At 46.5% G+C, this 18,356-nt stretch overlaps 1 protein-coding gene across 1 annotated transcript; it reads right to left on the bottom strand.

The window, feature by feature from the left end:
- Positions 1-246: 246 nt before the first annotated feature.
- wnt10b (wingless-type MMTV integration site family, member 10b) lies at positions 247-12,047 on the bottom strand. Its single transcript, XM_078201306.1, has 4 exons — positions 11,839-12,047; positions 10,936-11,198; positions 5,655-6,019; positions 247-967 (listed from the first exon to the last, which is right to left on the bottom strand). Exons 1-4 carry the CDS (start codon positions 11,901-11,903, stop codon positions 509-511), a joined length of 1,152 nt encoding a protein of 383 aa, XP_078057432.1. The 5' UTR covers positions 11,904-12,047; the 3' UTR covers positions 247-508.
- Between the last annotated feature and the right edge of the window lie 6,309 nt (positions 12,048-18,356).

The raw sequence follows: 18,356 nt of genomic DNA, 5'->3' as shown, positions 1-18,356 counted from the left end.
GAGTTTGCACATTCTCCTCGTGTCTGCGTGGGTTTCCTCCGGGTGCTCCGGTTTCCTCCCACAGTCCAAAGATGTGCGGGTTAGGTTGATTGGCCAGGTTAAAAATTGCCCCTTAGAGTTCTGAGATGCGTAGGTTAGCGGGATTAGCGGGTAAAATATGTGGGGGTGGGGCCTGGGTGGGATTGTGGTCGGTGCGGACTCGATGGGCCGAATGGCCTCCTTCTGCACTGTAGGGTTTCTATGAAAGACCTTTACCTCTTGACGATGCCCTATTCTCAACCAATCGCTGCAAGGATTGGGTGATGGGAAAAGGACCCAATGTGCTGTTAATCTTATTCCCCATCACCCCAGATGAACATGCCTGCTCCACACAGCCCAAGTCATGTTATGCGTTAAGCACGCCTGTTGTCCATCAACATATGCAGTGGGAAATTTAAAAACATAGAAAAAAAGTCTACATTGCATAAGAATGAAAGAAGGTGCCCCAGTGTTTCCTGTTTCACGATGGTTACTTGCATACGTTGACCCACTCGCTGACCCTGCATTCATCACACAACACATAGCAACACCAGTGGAAGCGGCAGTGGCAGCGTTCGCTCCGGCTCTGTTTGAGGATGTTGTGCCCTCTCCCACAGCACAGGCTGTCACAGTTGTCCATCCCTTGGCTTGTTTTATTGCAGACCCTCCCCCGTGTGCCTGGAGAGTCCGTGCCCAGGTCCTTCTCACAGAAGTCGGGCGATTTCTCGAAGTACACCATGTCCTTGTAGATTCTCCTCCGGCTGGGCTTCAGGCTGAACTGGCCTGTGTTTTTATTGTGTGTTTTGATGAGGACCGCATTCTGGAACCGCTTCTTCAACACAGCCCCAACCCGTCGGAAATCGGGGGTCACATGCCAGCAGGTTTTAAATTGGCAACTGCCCGAGGTGCCATGACATTTACACTTGCGTTTCATGTTGTCAATCACTGCCTGAAATTCAGAAGAAAAGCAATCAAACAGAAACACCAAAGGAAGAACTGGAGCAATGAACAGACCTGCTAAGCCCTCTCCACAACAGACAAGTCAACATGAACCATAATCCTGATCTGATAAGACCTCAGTTAACAAGTTTTAACCTATCCCTTGCAGTATTGAATATCTCTTGGAGCTGTCAAATCTATGATATACTTGTATATCTCCAGTGATCCTGCTCATGCTTAGCTGGGGGAAAGAAGAAAGACTTGCATTTATATAGCACCTCTCATGCCACCCAAGGACATCCCAAAGGACTTTACAGCCAATGAAGTATTTATTGACCTGTTGTCACTGTTGTAATGTTGGAAATGCAGAGGACAGTTTGCGCACAGTAAACTCCCAAAAACAGCAATATGATAATGATCAGACAATCTGTTTTTTGTGATGTTGACTGAAGGATAAATATTGGCCATGACACAGGGGAGAACTCCCCCTGCTCTTCTTCGAAATGGTGTCATAGGATCCTTCAGCTAAAAGAAGAAAAACAGCAAAAATGCTGGGAATATGGAACAGCAAACCAAATGCTGGACATAGAGTCATAGAGTTTTACAGCCCTTCGGCCCATTATGTCCGCGCCAGCCATCAAGCACCTATGTATTCTAATCCCATTTTCCAGCACTTGGTCTGTAGCCTTGTATGTTATGATGTTTCAAGTGCTCATTTAAATGTTCCTTAAATGTTTTGAGTGTTCCTGTCTCTACCACCCTCTCAGGCAGCGAGTTCCAGACTCCCACCACCCTCTGGGTGAACATTTTTTCCCTCAAAACCCCTCTAAACCTCCTGCACATTACCTTAAATCTATGATCCACAGCAAGTTAGCCTGTATCCACAATGGGAAAAGGCAGGATAGGCCCTGGGGTTTGCAGCCCACTTGGTTATTGTCTTTTCGCTATGTTTGTTGTAACAGGTTACAGCACTGCCTGAGGAACAACTACTGACAGCCTTTCCCATGCATTACAGTGTTACTAACATCAGGGGTTTAATATATTACTGGCAGATCTGTGACATTGCTCACATTGTGTTGCCATCTCATTCTGCCATTGTGATTTCTCTGTGCAATTTTACTTTGTATCACTGTGCATGTGCATGTGTTTCTCTGTCCACAGATGCTGCCAGACCTGCTGGGTTTTTCCAGCACTTCCTGCTTTGATTTTTTTCCCCAGACTAATGTCTGTTTGCAGATTTTTTTTGTGTCTGTTTGTTTTTCTTTGTCATTAAGTGCAACATGCCGAACTTTCTCTTCTCAAATGATTGTGTTCTTTTCATGGGATGCATTACAGATTGAGCTATATGTAAAAAGAAATGGCCTCCTTCCACCTCTTGACTTTGTCCCAGCTTCATCTCATCTGCTGCTGAAACCCTCCTCGATGCCTTTGTTACCTCTGGGCCTGACTAGTCCAACCCACTCCTGGCTGACCTTCCAACCTCTAGAAATGTGAGTTCATCCAAAATTCTGCTGTCTGTACCCTAGCTCCCGCCAGAACCTGGTCTCCCATAACCTCTGTCCTTGCTGAACTACTTTGGCTCTCGGGCCAGCAGTGACTCAATTTTAAAATTCTCCTCATTTTCAAATTCCACACCCCCCCCAACATCTTCTCCTCAACCACTTTCCTATCCCTCAAATCCCCTCCAGCATCTCTAAGCTCCTCCAATTCTGGCCTCTGACATGCTCCTCCCCAATTTTGATCTTACTGAGACATAAAAAAATCCTCTCGGGACTCGACAGGTGAATGCCAATAGGTTGTTTCCCCTTGTAGGACAGACTAGAATTAGGAGAAACAATTTAAAAATAAGGGGCCTCCCATTTAAGACGGAGATGCTCCCAGGATCATGAGTCTGAGGAACACTCTTCCCCAAAGAACGGTGGAGGCAGGGTCATTGAATATTTTTAAGGCAGAGCTAGATAGATTCTTGAATGATAAGGGAGTCAGGAGTTATTGGGGATGGGCCGGATATGGAGTTGAGACCACAATCAGATCAGCCAGGTTCTCATTGAATGTAGAGCAGGTTTGAAGGGCCGAACAGCCTACTCCTGCTCCTAATTTGCCTGTTGGTATGCTTGACTACATGAAAGGCACTATAAAATACAAATCGATGTTCTTTGCAATAAATCTGTTTATGTATAATTATTTATTTTTGTGTATTGTGTGACTCCTGATGTTTTTATCCTCCGTGGAAATAAAGTTGGGGAAAGAGAGGGAGGAATAGGAGTGGAGGTGAATTGGCGGGGAGGGGAGAGAGATTTAATTCAAAGGAGACATAGATTATAGAAGCCATGAAAAGAAATGGGGATGGGGGGGGGGGGAAGGATGAATCAGATGAACAAAGGCAAGTGGGAGAAAATGAGAAAGATTAGACAGGCTAGGCTTGTATCCGCAGGAGTTTCGAAACTTAAGAGGCGACTTGATTGAAAGATAGAGATCCTGAGGGGTATTGACAAGGTGGATGTGGAAAGGATGTTTCCTCTGTGGGAGAATCTAGGACTAGGGGGTCAGTCTTTAAAAATAAAGAGTTACCCATTTAGGACAGAGATGAGGAAAAAGTATGTCTTAGAGTGTCATGTGACTTTGGAATTCTCTTCCTCAAAGGGTTGTGAAGAGCTCTTAAATATTTTTAAGGCAGAGTTAGATAGATTCTTGATTAACAACGGGGTGAAAGGTTATCGGGGGAGGCAGGAATGTGGGGTTGAGGTTACAATCAGATCAGCCATGATCTTATTGAATGGCGGAGCAGGCTCGAGGGGCTGAGTGGCCTACTCCTGCTCCTAATTCGTACGTTCATAAAAACATTATTGCAAGAAGAGGCAGAGATCAAGTGGGAGGGAAATTGTGACATAGGATAAGCTGAAAAGGGCCAAGGTTTACAGATAGATCACTCTCAGAAGCTGCAAAGGAGCAGCAATTGCAAATTAGAAGACAATTGCTGGCGCAGGAACTGTGACGGAGGAGGAGATAGAAGCTGAGCCAGTGGTGAAGGTGGAGACCGAAGGTGGGATTGGGCCTGCGCATCAGGAAAGAGGTGACAAATGATGGAAAAGTCAAGCTTGGCAACCAGAGCAGGGGCAAAGGCACAAGTGGGGTAAAAGTTCATGGAGAGTCAGATGCAGTGGAAAAAATGAAATTAATGGCAGAACATTCAATGAAATAGGTAAAATCAAAAACAAGACTAAGACATAGCAAATAGGAGGAAAATACAAAGCTTTTTAAAAGACAGCAAAATGTTAAAATTTAAAGGAAGAAAAAGTTAAAAAGAAAAAGAATCAAACAACACTGACAGTCGAGAGAGCATTCTACAGGAGCTGCAAGAACAGAGCAGTAGGCTTTGGGAGTAAGGTGACAGTCAAGTCAGGATTCACGTTGAAATTTCTTTTATAGTGTCACCTACCCAGCATCACAGCGAAATAGGTAAGTTTGGCCATCTCAAAGTGAAAATCCTTGGAGGAAATGTCCACATAGCAGTTTGCAATGAAATGTGCTACCCCAGTACTGGTTTTGACATATAAAAAGATCCAATGAATAATGGGGACAGTGATGTGTTAATGAATAATGGGAACGCAGTGATATAGTGGTACTGCCACTGGACTAATAATCCAAAGGCCCTGGGCCAATGCTCTGGGGACTCGGGTTCAAATCCCACCACGACAGCTGGTGGAATTTAAATTCAGTTCATAAAATCTGGAATATAAAGCTAGTCTCAGTCGTGGGGACCATGACAACTATCACCGATTGTCATAAAAAGCCATCTGATTCACTTTAGGAAAGGAAATCTGCCGTCCTTACCTGCTCTGGCCTACATGCGACTTCAGACCCACAGCAATGTGGTTGACTCCACCCATTCAGGCTGCCTAAACCACTCTTTTTGTGTGTGTGCGTGTTTTTGCCCCAGTGAATAGGATCACTTGCTGCCTGAACTGAAACCTAAAGTGTAATTTGGAGCATTGACTCAGTGAACCACAGAGTCCCTACGGTGCAGAAGGAAGCCATTTGGCCCATCGAGTCTGCACCAACTCACCAAAAGAGCATCTTACCCAGGCCCAATTCTCCACTCTATCCCTGGAACCCCACACATTTAGCATGGCCAATCCCCCTAACCTACACATCTTGGGACACTAAGGGGTAATCTAGCATGACCAATCCACCTAATCTGCACATCTGGAAGGTTCCACTCACATCAGGGTCGCACTCACAGCTGGAACAAGCCCCTGCACCTGACATTCAACATTGAACTCCCATCCAGAGGTGCTGCATTGCTGATGCTATAGTTTCTCACATTTCTGTTAGAGTTTTAAAAAAACTCCTACAGCAAGAACCATCTCCCCATTGGTAGACACTTTAGCGCCATTGACGTACATTTTAGCGCTGCTAGCATGCATTTTAGCGCCATTAACGTACAATTTAGCGCCATTATGCCACTCTTAACTTGGATGGCGCAGTATTAAACAGCTCTGTTACTTTATTGAGGACCAGTGGGTTATTAGTTTCTATGGAACTGAAATACACCAAAATTTCTGCCAAAGTAAAATTTTACACCCACCTTTCTCACCCAGAGTGTAAAAGGTGCATAGACACGGGTTGTGGTTAAAATGATGAGTACCAAACTTGGATTGAAAGGCCAACACACACATTCTCCAAAGATTGCTTACCTGCCTTCCCAGCTTGTTGTTGTGGAGTCTCATTCTGCCGTGGATGTCTCTTGATGTCTCCCGGGAGTCCAGAAAGTCCCTGGAAAACCTCTCCCCGAATTCGATGTCGTGGTTGCAGTCACCCCGCTCCCAGGAGTCCTGGATGCCGGGGAAGCGCTCCTCGGGCTCTGGGATGGAGACAGGGAGGCCCTGGGTCAGCGCTTGGACCCGGAGCTGGTGGAGCTTGAAGCGCAGGCTCTGGTCATCTTCTCTCCGCTTTTGGTCGCAGCCACAGCCCTTGAGCTTTCCTAGGCTGCAGGCGGTGGCCACCGAGTGGGTGACTCCCGCGGCCAACAGTGAGAACATGAAGGCACTTTCCCGGAACCCTGGTACATATAACAGCAAAAGATGTGCGTTACCCGAGTTGACAATTATAAATTAAAGAAAAACAATTACTGCAGAGAAGTTCCTTATAGAGGGGGCATCAGAGAATTAACAGGCTGTTTTGGAGAGATTGGATAGATTAGGGTTATTTTCCTTGGTTGACTTGATAGAGGTGTACAAAATTATGAGGGGAAGAGATAGAGTGGACAGGATAAAATTGTTTCCCTTGGTGGAGAATTCTAGAACAGGGGACATAGATTCAAGATAAGCAGCAGAAGGTGTAGAGGGAACATGAGGAAGAACATTTTTTATGCAGAGGGTGGTGGGTGTCTGGAATTCACTGCCCAAGTTGGTGATGGAGGCAGAGGTCCTAAACTCTTTAAAAAGTACCTGGATCTGCACCTTAAGTGCTGTAAGCTACAGGGCTATGGCTGGGTGCAGGAAGGTGGGATTAGAAAGGGCACCTGGGTGTCCTTGGACTGGCATGGACAAGATGGGCCAAATGGCCTCCTTCTGTGCTCTAACTTTTCTATGGTTTGCAACATATAGATCCAGAATTGTTAAGTGTGAGAGATATGTGTGTGTGTGTGAGAGTGAGAGAGAGTTTATTTACTGCACCTTCAAAAGTGTCTAAGACACAGGCATCCCATAATTCACCCGCAAGTTAACACCTGATCTTTCGGAAATGAATTTACACAGGAATAGGAGGAGGCCATTCAGCCCATTCATTTCCATTGCGTGTGTGTGTGCGTGTCCGTCCACCATGCTTCTGTAACCCTTAATTGTCACAGATCACTCAGGGAGTCTGTGTCGCTGTGGTTACACACACCTTTACTTGCACCTTGTAGCCTGGAGCCATGGACAATTGGTGGTCCGAGGCTGCAATTGATTCCCCTCACCAATGGCTGACCAGGAATCTCTCCCACTCTTACCCCTGGCATGTATTGGAAGGACTTTGCAGGTCGGTGCTCAACCTGTCTGGCCACGATTGTGAACACATCAGGTCCTGGAATGGGACTTGAACCGAAATATTTGGTCTCGGAAACAGTATCCACTGCGCCACAAGATTGTCCTTAATATCCCAACCCAACAAGAATCGTTCAACCTCAGTCTTGAAATTTTGAATTGCCCCCTACATCCAAAGCTGTTGGGGAGGGAGAGGGGAGAGAGTTCCAGATTTCCCCTCCCCTTTGTGTGAGGTTAGTAACATCACCCCTGAACGACCTGGATCCAATCTTAAACTTCTGCCTCCTTGTTCTGGACTCCCTCCCACCAGATGGAATAGTTTTTCTCTCTATCGACCCTATGCATTCATTGAATCATCTAAACACCTCAATGACCTCACAGCTGAATCTGCTCTACCCAAGGGAGTACAAGCCTGGGCTATGTCCTTACAATGTATCCTCTCTGATTTGTGAATGCTGCAACATATAACCAGTATAATTCTAATGAATCATCAAGGTCAGCATGGCCCAGACTGAATGGGGAACTCCAGATGCAGTCTAAATAACTAGAACACACACCCTGTCCTAAGGGCTAACATTCTGTCCATCTGACTGATTCAAGGAAGCACTTTTCTCATGTTATTTTAGCTACTCACACCCTTGAGATCCTTAACCCTACACAAACTTCTCCCCAACTCGAAAATATCCTGATGCACCCCCTCCCTCCCCAAAATTAGGTCCAAAGTGGGGTCACAAAGTTTTATGGCATTGAAAGAGGCCCTTCAGCCCATTGTGTTTGCTCTGGCCATCAAGCACCTATCTATTCTAATCCCATTTTCCAGCAGTTTTCTGTAGCTTTGTATGCCATAATCTCACACTGCCCCCCTACTAAACCACATCTGTCTCAGTTTAACCTGGCCCACTTAATCCAGCAGCATTGGAAGACTGGAATTAGCCAACACTACCTGATCTACCTCTGAATAAATTGTAAGATCCCCGGATTAACATGATGGTGATTGTCTCATGAATAAGGAAGATTCATTTGGTTTGAGTTGAATTGCAGCTGTTTCTGTGGTGCGGGGGTGGAGGGTGGGGGGAGGGGTCATGATGTGTAGGAGTGATTCAGCCACAGTTCATTGTCAATTCAAACCAACCAGGTGTCCCGAGCACATCTGCAATGCACCACAAACATCTGTTTATTTTTTCCTGTCATTGTGATGCAAGAACCGTTCCCCTTCACTTCTTCGCAATGTCCAATATAGAAAGGAGGTTGATGACTCCTGCAGGTTGGGTGCAGAGTTACAGGAGCAAAGGTCTGGGGAAGAACACTCAGGAGGGAGCTGGTACCCAGAAAATGGTTGGGAATGGTTCACTTTGACACATCAAGCCAGAAGCAAAGATCAAGGGAGTCAGCTCTTCAAAAAGTGTGAGGTGATGCATTTTGGGAGGACTAACAGGGCAAGGGTAGGATGCTAGGAAGTACAGAGAATCAGAGGGACCTTGCTGTGCATGTCCATCAATCCCTGAAGGCAGGGGGAATAGGTAGATAAGGTGGTTAAGATAGTTTATGAGATACGCGCCTTTATTAGCCAAGGCATAGAATATAAGAGCAGGGAGGTTATGATGAAGCTGTATAAAATGGTGGTTAGGCCACAGCTGGAGAACTGTGTGTCGTTCTGGTCACCACACTACAGGAAGGATATGATTGCACTGGAGAAGGTGCAGAAGAAATACACCAGGATGTTGCCTGGGCTGGAGTGTTTCAGCTACAAAAAGAGGCTGATTAGACTGGGGTTGTTTTCCTTAGAGCAGAGAAGGTTGAGGGGGACCTAATTAGGTGTAGCAAATTGTGAGGGACATAGATAGGGTAGATAGGAAGAAGAAACTTTTTCCCCTTAGTAGAGGGGTCAATCTAAATGTTTTTTTTAAATGTTGTAAGTGTTCCTGCCTCTACTACTCTTTCAGGCAGTGAGTTCCAGATTCCCACCACCTTCTGGGTGAAAAATATTTTCCTCACATCCCCTCTAAATTTCCTGCTCCTTCTCTTACATCTTTACAGGGTTAGACAGGGTAGATTCAGAAAGAATATCTTTCTGTCTAGCCCTGTAACGATGTAAGGGAAAGAGCAGGAAATTTAGAGGGGATGTGAGGAAAATATTTTTCATCCAGAGGGTGGTGGGAATCTGGAACTCAGTGCCTGAAAGGGCGGTAGAGGCGGGAACACTCACAACATTAACAAGCATTTAGATGAGCACTTGAAACGCCACAGCATACAAGGCTACCGACCAAATGCTGGAAAATGGGATTGGAGTAGATATATGCTTGACGACTGGCACAGACACAATGGGCCGAAGGGCTCTTTCTATGCTGTGAAACTTTATGACTCTGACTGAGTTGGCGGGATGCCAAGATGATTGCCAACATTCTGGGGTGGTCATGGTTAAGAATGCAGTCGAGAGGTGAAATCCCCACATAACATGACAAAACCCACACACCCCACAGTGCACACCGCAATTCACACAGCGCTTCCCAAAGCGCATCACAGCCAATTAAGTACTTCTTCTTTTGCAGTGTAGTCCCCCTGTTGCGAATGCAGCAGCCGATTTCGGCACAACAAGATCCCAGAAGCAGCAAAATCTGAGCATGACCAGATAATCTGTTTGTCATTTCAGCCCCCGCCCCTCCCCCCCATCTGACGTTGATTGGGTAGGACAGCAACACAGCATGGGCCGAAAGGCCTCTTTCTGTACTGTAATACTCTATGACTCCATGACTAAAAAGTTTATTTATTAGTCACAAGTAAGGCTTACATTAACACTGCAATGAAGTTACTGTGAAATTCCCCTAAACTCTCCATATTCTCTCTTCTTTCCATCCATTTGAAAGGGCAGATGCCTCGTACCCGCTGCTTTAAGGCCCCATTCTGATAATTGCATGTACTGGAGCATGTGTCAACATCTGTGGAAGCCGCTTCTTAAATCCTTCTCCTGTCAGTGTGCTGGCGACTACTGCCTTTGAACCCCACCGTTCAACACAGCCCCTTGGAGATCAAACCGTGCCACGCACTGTCAATGTGTGGATCAAATTGTCTTGTACCTCTGCTGTTACAGCGAGTCCCAACGGTTCATTAACAAACAGCATCGCCACTCACCAGTTCAGGGTGTCAGGGAGAGTGTACAGACTCCACCGCCACAGAGCAGAAACCCTTGAAATATCGGTGTGACTTCCACTAGTCACAGTTTTGTGTTAACTGGGGCTGAAATACCTTTGTAACTTTTGTTGATGGGGCGGGGGTTTCAGGCGAAAGGAGCCGAAATTCAAATCAGGGAAGGGGGCAGGCAAGATTGTGAGGTTATCATCAGATCAGTCATGATCTTCACTGAATGGGAGAGCAGGCTCGAGGGGCCGAGTGGCCTACTCCTGCTCCTATGTTCGTCTCAGCTCTTCAGAAGATAGGAAGCGTTCCGTCCTGTTTATTTCCTTCTCTGTTGACATCTTGATGCTCATTCATTCAGCCAAGGGCGCCACACGCTCACTTGTCATAATGAAGCGCAGAGGAGGCGATCTTGGATATACTTGGAGCTGCTGCTGGGGTGGGTGCAGGTCCTGGTTGGTGTGTGGACCAGTGGGCGAGTGAGGGAGTTAGTCCTCTCTCACACACGCGGTGCAAAAGGTTAACAGAAAAGTCTGATGAGTACTTGGTGTTGGGGAGGGGGGGGGGGGGTAGTGAGGGGGGACCATAATTTCGGTCTCATTGCCGCAGTATACAAGCATCAGGCGTCTCAGTTGTCTCAAACTAGTCAGGACTTCACTTTGGTCTAAGGGTGAGTTGTGAATCTGGAGCTAGGTGAGAGCATCTGAACGAGAAATTCACCTCAGTCAGGGATAGAAATTGACCTTCCTTTAAAAAAAATGTCCATCCAATCGCCCCCACCCAACCATTAGCCCGAGTGTCGGAAGGTGTGTGTGTTTACCTCTGCTGAGGATGACGGTATCCTGCAGGATTTTCCCACCGTTTTCCAGGGTCGAGCAATTCCACCTCTGGTCCCAGAGCTGGCGCTGACACTCATGGATGGCGATCTGTATGCCCTGCACAGCAGCGGCGGTCACATCAGGGCTCCTCACGCACAGTCCCAGCTGGCGCCTGCTGAGCCCTGGCAGGGTCAGGCACACCGTATTGGCAGTCAGGATCGGGTCCACTGGGATCTTCAGTCCCAAGATCTCATTCCCGGCGACACTTGAGGCGGAGAGGTAGAGAGAGAGAGGGCAAAGAGTGAAAATGAGCTAACAGCATCCACATTCACAATGGACATACCATCCCAAATCACAGCAGGTACATCACAGAATGGTTACTGCGCAGGAGGCCATTTAGCCCATCATGTCTGCACCAGCTCTCCAAATGAGCATCATGACTTCGTGTCATTCTCCTGCCTGTAACCCCGAACAATTGTTTCTGTTCAAATAATCATCTAAAACCCTCTTGAATTGAACCTGTCTCCACCACACTCCCAGGCAGTGCATCCCACCCAAACCACTCGCTGTTTGAAAAAGTTTTTTCTCACATCATGTTTGCTTCTTTTACAAATCACTTTAAATCTGTGTCCACTTTTACAAGCAAGAACAGTTTCTCCTTAAGTACTCTGTCCAGCTCCCTCATGATTTTGAATATCTCTATCAAATCGCCTCTTATCTTTCTTCTCTCCAAGGAGAACAGTCCCAACCTCCCCAATCTATCCTCATCACTGAAGTCTCTCATCCCTGGAATCATTCTTGTAAAACCTCTTCTGCACTCTCTCCAATGTTTTAACAATAGTTTTAATTTTCACACCATTTGAATTCAGGGAGGTTAATCACTCAGAATCGTTTTGTTTTCTTACCTGGAGCATGTGAGTGAGATGGTGAGGAGCAAAGAGACGTGGCCACACATCCTCGGAGCTGCCATGGCAGGAAGAGATTGGCAAGTACCCTGAGAGACCTCAAAACCTCTGTGGCAACGACACCAGCGAGCTCATTGCAATGCCCTCCTCACGAGCATCCTCATCGCCTCCGCTGCCGTGCTTCCCACTGCCGCTAGATTGAGTCAGTTTTTTTCTCATATACAAAAAGGCCAGTCACAGAGAGGGGGAGAAAAAACCCCCCAAATCAGTTCAAAGACAGATTGAACCGAGATGGATCCGACAGTCTTAATTTGCAAGATTTTATCTCTGTCACTCTCTGCCTCCCTCTATCTTTGTGTTGTATTTCAAGCTTGTCCTTATTCACACTCCTTATTCTCCCCCCTGTGTCTGTCTGTCTCTCTCACCCTCCACTACCACCACACACCCCCTGTCTTTTCTCTCTCTCCTCCTCGCTCTTTCCTCTCTCGCTTGCTTCTCTCTCTCTCTCTCTCGGTCTCTGTCTCTCTCCCTTCCTCGGTTTCTCCAACCCCTGGCTCTCTCTTCACCCCTCTCGCTTGCTACTCTCTCTTCCCCGGTCTCTCTTTCTCTCTAACCCCTGGCTCTCTCTTCACCCCTCTCGCTTGCTACTCTCTCTTCCCCGGTCTCTCTTTCTCTCTAACCCCTGGCTCTCTCTCTCTCTTCACCCCTCTCGCTTTTTCTCTCTCTCCTCTCGGTCTCTGTCTCTCTCTCTCTCTCCCTCGGTTTCTCTAACCCCTGACTCTCTCCTCTCCCTTCTCGCTTGTTACTCTCTCTCGAAGGTTGATCAAACAAGTTCGCTGTTTGAAAACGAAGACTTTGATCATTGCTCTCGGATCAGGAATGCTCAAAGGGGATCTTTGAAAACGGAACTTCACTGGCAGCTCCAGTGACAGTAATGCTGGTGGGGTTTGTGTGAAGATGTGCGCTCTCTCCCCCACCCCCCCCCCCCCCCCCACTTTCATACGCACCTCTCCTGCCTGTCTCTCAATCCCCGGGCACATTACAATTCTCTGATCTCTCTCTCCGCTGCCCAGGCAAGAGACATTGTTTTAAAAAGCCCAGATCAGGCGGAGAGGTCGCTGATCATGGGACCTCCTGTCCCTTCTCCAAACCTATAGCCCCATCCAAAATTCAACACGCTTATTAAAATCTAGATGGAAGTTTGGCAATTGGCATTCGCAGCAATCAGGATTTCACTTCCATTGTGCGTGGTGTCGCGAAATATTTATCTTTGACAAACGGATCCCGGAGTGAAAGAAAGAAGAAACACCCCAAAATGAGAAATATCAAAAACAAACGCAAGTACATCAGTGTCTGGTACAAGGGGTGCGGGCGAGATTTACACTTCAATATAACCCCCATTCTCTCCTCTTTGTACAGATTCCATTATTTGGTTTATTTAAGGGGCAAGGGTGTTTCAACACACACACAAAAACACATAGGGACACCTATTGCTTCCCTTGACAGCCACTGCAAATTAAAGCGATTCATTACACGTCAACCCCTTTGAGACTCTCTCCTGGAGACGCGACATCGAGTCGCGCAAAATGTAGCTCCTGGGTTTTTTTTCCCCTCTAACGCAGAAGCCGGGAAGTTTGGGGGCCAAGCAGCCAGCCAAGGTCAGTGGACCACAAGAATAGCAAGGGGAGGGGGATAAAGAAGGGATTTGCAATGATATTTAGCGGGTAAATAGTCCCTGCTGCTGGGGCCAGGACTTCAGGAAGGGCTTTCAGCTGAATCAAAATGTTCAGGTTGCTCCTGTCTCAATAACAGGCATCGCTCCCATCTGTAGCTAATCTTCATTGACTCAAGGTCTTGTACTTTCAGCCTCACGTTGTTTCATGTCTAATTCTTAGAGAGGGCAAAGTTGCCAGGTCACTCTGCTCAGGTCCCGCAGTGGGTGTCTTGTGTTGATATCCTCCCTTTTGCTCAACTCACTCAGAAACCTGAATGTGAATGCCCCTGGCCAGGCAGCCTTTCAAAACCATCCTTTCCCCTCAGTGGTGGTGTTGTGAAAATATGGCTGTGGGGCTGCAGGCTCTTTGGAAGTCCTTGTGGTCTCTCTGACCGCAGTCTGGTGGAACGATGGACGAATGTCAGTTTGATCGGGTGATGGAATGATTGGGACGAAAGAGATGCCTTCTAAAGTTGGGTGGGATATACAGCTCTGTGCTGTGACATGGGAATGTCCAAAACTTCAGTCTCAAATGGCTCCTCCAGCAGACCAAGTGATAAATCAGGGGGAGGCAATGGCCTAGTGGTATTATTGCTAGACTTTTAACCCAGAAACTCAGCGAGTGTTCTGGGGACCCAGGATTGAATCCCGCCATGGCAGATGGTGTAATTTGGATTCAATAAAATATGCCTGGAATTAAGAGTCTACTGATGACCGTGAAACCATTGATTGTTGGAAAAACCCATCTGGTTCACTAATGTCCTTTGGGGAGAGAAATCTGCAGTCCTGATCCAGCCTGGCCTACATGTGACTCCAGAGCCACAGCAATGTCGTTGACTCTCAACTGCCCTCGGGGATCAAGGGATGGGCAATAAATGCTGGCCCAACCAGCGATGCCCATGTCCCACAAATAAATTCTTAAAAATCAGAAAATGCTGGATAAACTCAACAGGTCTGGCAGCATCTGTGGAGAAAGAAACAGAGTTAATGGCTGGAATTTTACTGCCACGCTTGCAGAATGGAATTCTCTGTTGGCCTCGGGCAGGATTTTACGAGCTTCGCCCAAGCAATGTTTCGAGTGTGTATGACTTCTACAGAATGCCTTCTAAAGTTGGAGTCCAGTTATAGTCATACAGCACAGAAAGAGGTCCTTCGGCCCATTGTATCTGGTCATGAAGCACATTCCAATCCCAATTCCAGCACTTGGTCAGTAGCCTTGTATGCTGTGACATTTCAAGTGCTCATCTAAATGCTTCTTAAATGCTGTGAGTGTTCCCACCTCTACTGCCCTTTCAGGAACTGAGTTCCAGATTCCCATCACTCTCCGGGTGAAAAAGCTTTTCCTCAAATCCCCTCTAAATTTCCATCCCCTTACCTTCAATCTTCTCCTCCTGGTTATTGACCCCTCTACTAAGGGGAATAGTTTATGCCTAACTACCCTATCTATGTCCCTCCTAATGTTGTACACCTCGATCAGGTCCCCCCTCAGCCTTCTCTGCTCTAAGGAGAACAACCCCAGCCTATCCGGCCTCTCTTCATAGCCGAGACGCTCCAGCCCAGGCAGCATCCTGGTGAATCTCCTCCACACCCACTTTAGTGCGATCGCATCTGGTCTGTCAGAGTCAAAGTACCTTCATTATTGCATGTCCCTGGGGCTACTTGATCTGAGGCACAGACCAGTGCCAGCAACATTCTCAGAGGGGAAGAATTCCTGTAGGCTGGAAACTTTGGGAGGCGCCATCCCAAGCATCAGTTGGGTTAAAATAGAGATTTGAAATGGACACTTGGGAAAGCCTCTGTTTCTTAAGGGAATCAAGGATGTTCTCTATGGGAGAAATCATTTAATTTGACATTCACATTGATTAAAGGACCCCTTTGTATTTATTTATTTTGAATCATTCTTTCTTCGATAGAACCGTTTGTTGGCGCACTCTGGGCTTCATTGGGTTAGGCTCTATACAGAGTAACATTGAATTGACTCTACCCAACACCCGGGGCATCATTCCAGTGATTTTCTGGGAGAGGGGGTGCAGGGATCATTAGCACACACATAGACACAGAGGCACACTCACACACTCATACTGACGCACTCACACACACACAGTCACACTTACACACAGACTGACACACACAGAGACACACACTGACGCACACACACACATACACTGATATACACATACACACACAGAGACCATTCACACAGACACACTCACACACACACACAGACCACTCACACAGACACACACATGTACTGGCTTTGTTTGGCCACTTTATCACTGCCAGTGCCAACAGTGGCGCCTGGAGAGGTGTCATCCCGAGATGATGCCGATCAAGATATGCGAGCAGACCGGGTAAATGTTGTCCAGTCGAGTGATAACAGGGTAGAGATTGGCAACACTCTTTCATGTGCATCAGACGGAGGAAGTGCTGACCCAGCATATCACTCTGAAAGCCCCTTTAATGTACATTCTTGTTGGCTGCTGGATCGAGTTCTCAGATGTGTTAGATCTCATGAAGATGTGAGCTGCTTCCTTTAACCTTCAGCTGGCCCGGCTGTTTGGGGGGTACTTTTTTTTAAAAATCGTAAATCCTAAAGGGTGGGGTGGGGGTGGGGGTGAAAACTATAAAGCTCATTGCCTGCTCCTGCTGGGATATACAGCTGTGTGCTGTGACATGGGAATGTCCAAAACTTCAGTCTCAATTGACTCCTCCAGCAGACCAATGATAAACAATGGCATCTGAAAATGCCAATTCAGCTGGATTGAGTTGTAAAATCCGCCGATTGCAAAGTGTGCATGTGAAGGAGTTCGTGCAAAAAACACACTCAGACACATACACAATCCACTCACTCACGCTCAGACACATACACAATCCACACACAGTCCACACAAACACACACAGACGCACTCAGTCCACACACACACAGTCCACACACACACAGTCCACACACACACAGTCCACACACACACAGTCCACACACACACAGTCCACACACCACCTCATACACACACTGCTCATAAACACACACACAATAGACACACACTCCCTCATACACATACATCCTACACACACACCCTACATACCCAATACACATCACCCCCTCATACACACACAATACACACCCACTTCATATGCACACACTCTACATACACACTGCACACGGTACACATACTCCCTCATTGACACACCCTACAACACACAGTACACACTCACCCTCATACACACACACACACATACACCCTACACAGAACACACACTCCCCTCATATACACACAATACACACACCCTCATATACACCAAACCCTACACACAATGCACACACACCCTCATTCACACTCTACACACATAATACACACCCCTCATACACAGACACACACATTACACCCCCGACACACACACCTTACACACAATATACACACCCCTTCATACATACACCCTACATTACATCCCCCATACACACAAAATACACACCTCTCACATACACAAACTACACACAATACAGATACCACCTCATACACACACTCTACATGCAATTCGCACACACCTTCATATACACACACAATATTTATTCTCCCACTCATTCCCTCCCTACAATGCACCCACCCCTCACATACAATACACACCCCTCACACACACAGACAACTTACTCACATAATACACATACCCCTCTCATACACGACTCCATACACCTCTTAAATATATGTAGTACACACAGCCAACACATATGTGAACCCCTTTATAATCACCATTCACATTCAGAATACACACACCTAAACCTATGTGCACCTACATATACCTACATGTACCTGTACTCACAACTCTCATACTCACACAGATGTACCCCATCTCACCCCCACACACACATTTCATCTACTTATGAATGCACCCCATAGACAAGCATACACTCATATATACATCTCCTGTACACATACACCAACAAGCATAGTCCATACACATACCTCATACATTCATCCCAATGTACCCTTCCACACCCCTGCACACATACACAAGCCCTTTACACACATCCATACACATGTAGCTAATCACATATACATCTGTACTGAGAGTTGTAAGGTTTAGACTCTTAGAAGTCTAAACTTCCACACCCTAAATCAAATTGCTATTTCAAACCAATATTCTATGTACATTCACTGCACATTCACAGTGTTGCCCCCAGGTGCAGGCAATGGAAATTCCCCAGCACTGACAGCTCTCAGCCAGGTAAAGTCAAAGCAGAGTTCAAAGAGTTATTAAGTTAACACATTTTAAAATCATTTCAAGGATGTAATATGGTGTAGCTGCTGAGAAGTTTGCATGCTGTCAGAGACACCTTGGAATCAAATGTTGAGTTAGACGTGGATCTCAAATAGTAACACAGCTGCAATTCACTGATCAATTGGTGGAAATGAACATTCACTCACTCACATCTACACACACTCTCACACACACACTCACACAGCCACTCACTCATACCTATACTCACTCACACACAAACTCATTTACACACTCACACACCCACTCACTCACACATCCTCTATCATACACACTCTCACACACATACACACTCACACACAGACTCTCATACTCACACACAGACACACACTCTTACACATACTCTCATACACATGCACCCAAACGTGGTCACACGTGCACACATCACTTTGCTCACTATCAATCTGACTGCCAGGGTTTTTATGGTACAAATGTTTAACATACTTTGACAGATCACTCTCTCCTCTTTAATTGAAGCATATAATTTTTAATGGATTCATGGCTCCATTAAGATATTGGAGAAAAGAACTCG

Source organism: Mustelus asterias, chromosome X (assembly GCF_964213995.1).
Source record: "Mustelus asterias chromosome X, sMusAst1.hap1.1, whole genome shotgun sequence".
In the NCBI taxonomy this organism is placed as follows: Eukaryota; Metazoa; Chordata; class Chondrichthyes; order Carcharhiniformes; family Triakidae; genus Mustelus; species Mustelus asterias.
Note: the sequence above shows the minus strand (reverse complement) of the source record. Positions and strands in the feature narration are given on the sequence as shown.

Coding starts and splice junctions, on each gene's coding strand:
- wnt10b (XM_078201306.1), bottom strand. CDS start 11,903: ATGGCAGCTCCGAGGATGTGTGGCCACGTCTCTTTGCTCCTCACCATC. Junction 11,199..11,838: donor ATCTCACTCACATGCTCCAG/GTAAGAAAACAA, acceptor CTCCGCCTCAAG/TGTCGCCGGGAATGAGATCT. Junction 6,020..10,935: donor TACCGTCATCCTCAGCAGAG/GTAAACACACAC, acceptor TATATGTACCAG/GGTTCCGGGAAAGTGCCTTC.